Consider the following 3,308-nt stretch of genomic DNA (forward strand, 5'->3'; position numbering starts at 1 on the left):
GATTGTGAGCTAGATGAGTTCCACATCAACTTGCATTCAGAGAGCCTCAGATGAGAGACCCAGCAGTGGGGATTGGTGAGGTAGCAGGAAAAGTTTTGTGAGTTGAGCCCCGAGTGCTGCTTTAGCAGTGGATGGGTGTCAGAAATGGGAAATGTGTTTGTTGGGTTAGGTCACACTTACCACTTGCTGTGGGGAAGGTTGCTGGTGAGGTCAAGATAGTGAGACAGGAACAGGAACAGGGTCTGGGATGTCCTGTAGTTGCTTCAAACTGGCCCTGGAAGCTCAAAATTTTGAAAAGGACAATGCCAGAGATGAAAAGGGTTGTGAAAGGAGAGATGCCCCTTCAATCATTCAGTTTAAGGTTATCATAGAGGGATTAGATGTGGAGTCAGACACAATGCTGGAAGGGTTTGGATCCTGCCCACCTGCACTTTAATTTTGAAGGATTTCCAAATTCAAGCTGGAGAGGCAGAAGGGGGCTGGTCACCTGCCAGGCTGAGTGTGGGTGGCATGGCTCCAGGAGGAGCCATGAAAGGAAGCATCGCACGTGGATGTAGCAGCTTACAGGGAGGGGGCAGCAACAGCGGGAACATGGCTCACTGGAGACAAATTATAACAGGCAGTTTAGGAACGAGGTGGGTTTTGACTGAACCACCCCCAGGATGTTTCTGTTAATTCTATTTGCAGTTAATTTCCCACCATATTCAATGTTACTGGTTTTGGTTTTTTAGTATTGAAGAAATGAATTTTCTAAAGAGTGTAACTGCTATTTAGCTATAGCAGTTATGTCAAAATTATTAGAAAGAAGTAATACCATCCCCAAAAGATATTAGAGGTATCCTGCCCTAGTATGGTTTAGTTCTTCAGCTGAGAAAATTGGAGCCTAGTTTTCATACCTTTCTTCCTTTTCTGGTAGGTGTAACTGAATGCCCCTACTACTTTAGTGATACATAGAGCTACAGACCTTTTTGACATATGCAGGACTAACTGTATTGAAGACAAAATTGTACAACACCTTTGTCTAAGGCTTGAACTTTGCAGCAGTCAAAAAGAAAGATAGGAAAGAAAAAGATTTTTTTTTTGTGTACTTTGAGTGTTTATGATTGACAAAATTCCAGTTTAAATATACTCTTACTCTGACAAAACACTCTATATATTTACAGTTTTACTCAGTACAAATGTTTGTCCACTTTGTGTGAGAGCCCATATATCTAAAGAAAGAAAGATACCTTGTCATCTTAGCATGTATTGATCAGAAGTTCACCCATGAACTTCATTTTTACTATTGTATATATGGACCAGTGTAATAAAAAATGGCATACAATTGAGAACTGTTTAAAAACAGAGGATCTGGTTGTGCGAGGATTGTTTCTAAGAATTCATGTTAGTCATGCCGCAGATCCTACTGTGGTCAACATGATCCATATTAATAAATCGCTATCAGTAAAATTATTCTGCATATAGAATGTGTCACTGATGTGAAATGGGGTAACAGAAGTATATCGGAAACATGCGGCAGGGGCTAAACAATACAAGCCATATGCTTGATATTAGGGTTTTCTGATCTCACATAAGGTAAACTTTAATGTGTATTCTTCTAACTTGCATAGTAAATGATAAGACAAGCATCTGCCTATTCAAAATCTCTTGGGGGCTGTTCCTGGGCAGGTACTTCAGAAGGAAGGAGCTGAGTGAAGCCTTAGACATCAAGAAAGATGCAGAAGAACTGGATGCCCAAGATGAAGAAGAGGACTTTTCTGGTAGCCTCTGTCCCAATGTCAGACAGAAACTTTGGGAACTTTTGGAAAAGCCTGGCTCCTCTGCAGCAGCCAGGACGTTTGGCACCTTGTCCATGGTTTTTGTTGTTGTGTCAATTGCCAACATGGCCTTGATTTCAGTAGAGCTCAGCTGGCTGGCCCCAGCACTGCTGGATGCCCTAGAGTACCTATGCATTGCGTGGTTCACAGCAGAGTTTGTCCTGAGGTTCCTGTGTGCACGAGATCGGTGCCGCTTCCTGAGGAGTGTAGCAAACATCATAGACCTCCTTGCTATTTTGCCTTTCTACATCACCCTGCTGGTAGAGAGCCTGTGTGGTGGTGAGAGCTCCCAAGAACTGGAGAACGTGGGGCGCATTGTCCAAGTGCTGAGACTTCTCAGAGCCCTGCGGATGTTGAAGCTGGGAAGACATTCAACAGGTATATTTGGCCATGGCTGTGATACTTCTCAATTTCACTGCATGCAATAGTTGTCCCTGGGCACAGTCCTCCATTTTGTGTGTGCATTGCATTACGCAATCGATTAGCAGCAATGGCTTTTGAAGATCTTAACTTTTGAATGTTGTAATTGAGGGATAAGGGCTTTCTCCAAAAAATTTTAGCTCTTCATAAAGCCTTGCATATTGTTTTCATTGAACATTTACATAAACAGACCTCAGTGTTGCATGCTGTAAATCATCCACCAGTCATTCATAGTGTGATAAATTTTAAAACATATATATATGTTGATTTTATTAGGGAAGAAGCAGAGATCATCAGCCCAGACTTTTTGTATATTCCAAGGTCCACTAATGACAGCTGTAGCAATTTTGTTTGTTTAAAAGCATGTGCAAAAAATTACGTCATGATTTTGTCCATGTCATAGATCCTGAAAACAACCACAGTGGAGAATGTTTCAAGGAAACTGTTTAAAACCTTTGGAGGTGATGGGTTGAGGAGCTCTCTGGCCCCATGGAACCCACTGGTATTCCAGTGGTATATGAAGCCCCTCAGGGGCTGCTAAGGCAGGGGGACCTGGGTGCAGCACGGAGCAGCAGTGCCAGGTTCAGCCAGAGTTCACCAACTGGTCTGGGGCCCTTAGTGCCCTGGCACTCCTGGCAGATGAATGAACAGCAAGCATGAATGGGGTGTAAGGTGAAATGCATTTCTGTGAACCATCTTGTTTGCTCTCTCTGGTGAAAGGAAGGCATAAAAGTTAACATTTTCCAGTGGGAATTCATCAGAGAAAACTGGAAATCATTGGAAAGTGTTGAATTTCCTCTTGCATTTCCCCTGATTTTATTACTTCTTTGTGGCATGTGCATGCCTGGCTATATGAAAGAATAAAAACTGTCTTGGCATTTTTAAAATGGTTTGATTATGTACCCACCTACATCAGTGGAGAATATGGTGCTGAATTTTACACGAGAAATGTTCAGCCAACACTAGTAGCTTTGAAAAATTAAATCCTAATAGTAAATAATGATCTCTGTCCTGCAATATTAGCTCTTCTGAAGACAGTGATGATCATTCTTGAAAAGCACCCAATGTGCC

At 42.2% G+C, this 3,308-nt stretch overlaps 1 protein-coding gene across 1 annotated transcript in view; it reads left to right on the forward strand.

Annotated features, from left to right (window-relative positions):
• The window catches only part of KCNV1 (potassium voltage-gated channel modifier subfamily V member 1), an 11,146-nt gene that overhangs the window by 533 nt on the left and 7,305 nt on the right, over positions 1-3,308 (forward strand). The window contains exon 2 of the mRNA XM_005430298.2: positions 1,611-2,195. Within this exon, the coding sequence (XP_005430355.1) occupies positions 1,611-2,195 (585 nt within the window). The remainder of the gene's footprint in view (positions 1-1,610; positions 2,196-3,308) is intronic.

This window comes from Geospiza fortis, unplaced genomic scaffold (assembly GCF_000277835.1).
Source record: "Geospiza fortis unplaced genomic scaffold, GeoFor_1.0 scaffold252, whole genome shotgun sequence".
Classification (NCBI taxonomy): domain Eukaryota; kingdom Metazoa; phylum Chordata; class Aves; order Passeriformes; family Thraupidae; genus Geospiza; species Geospiza fortis.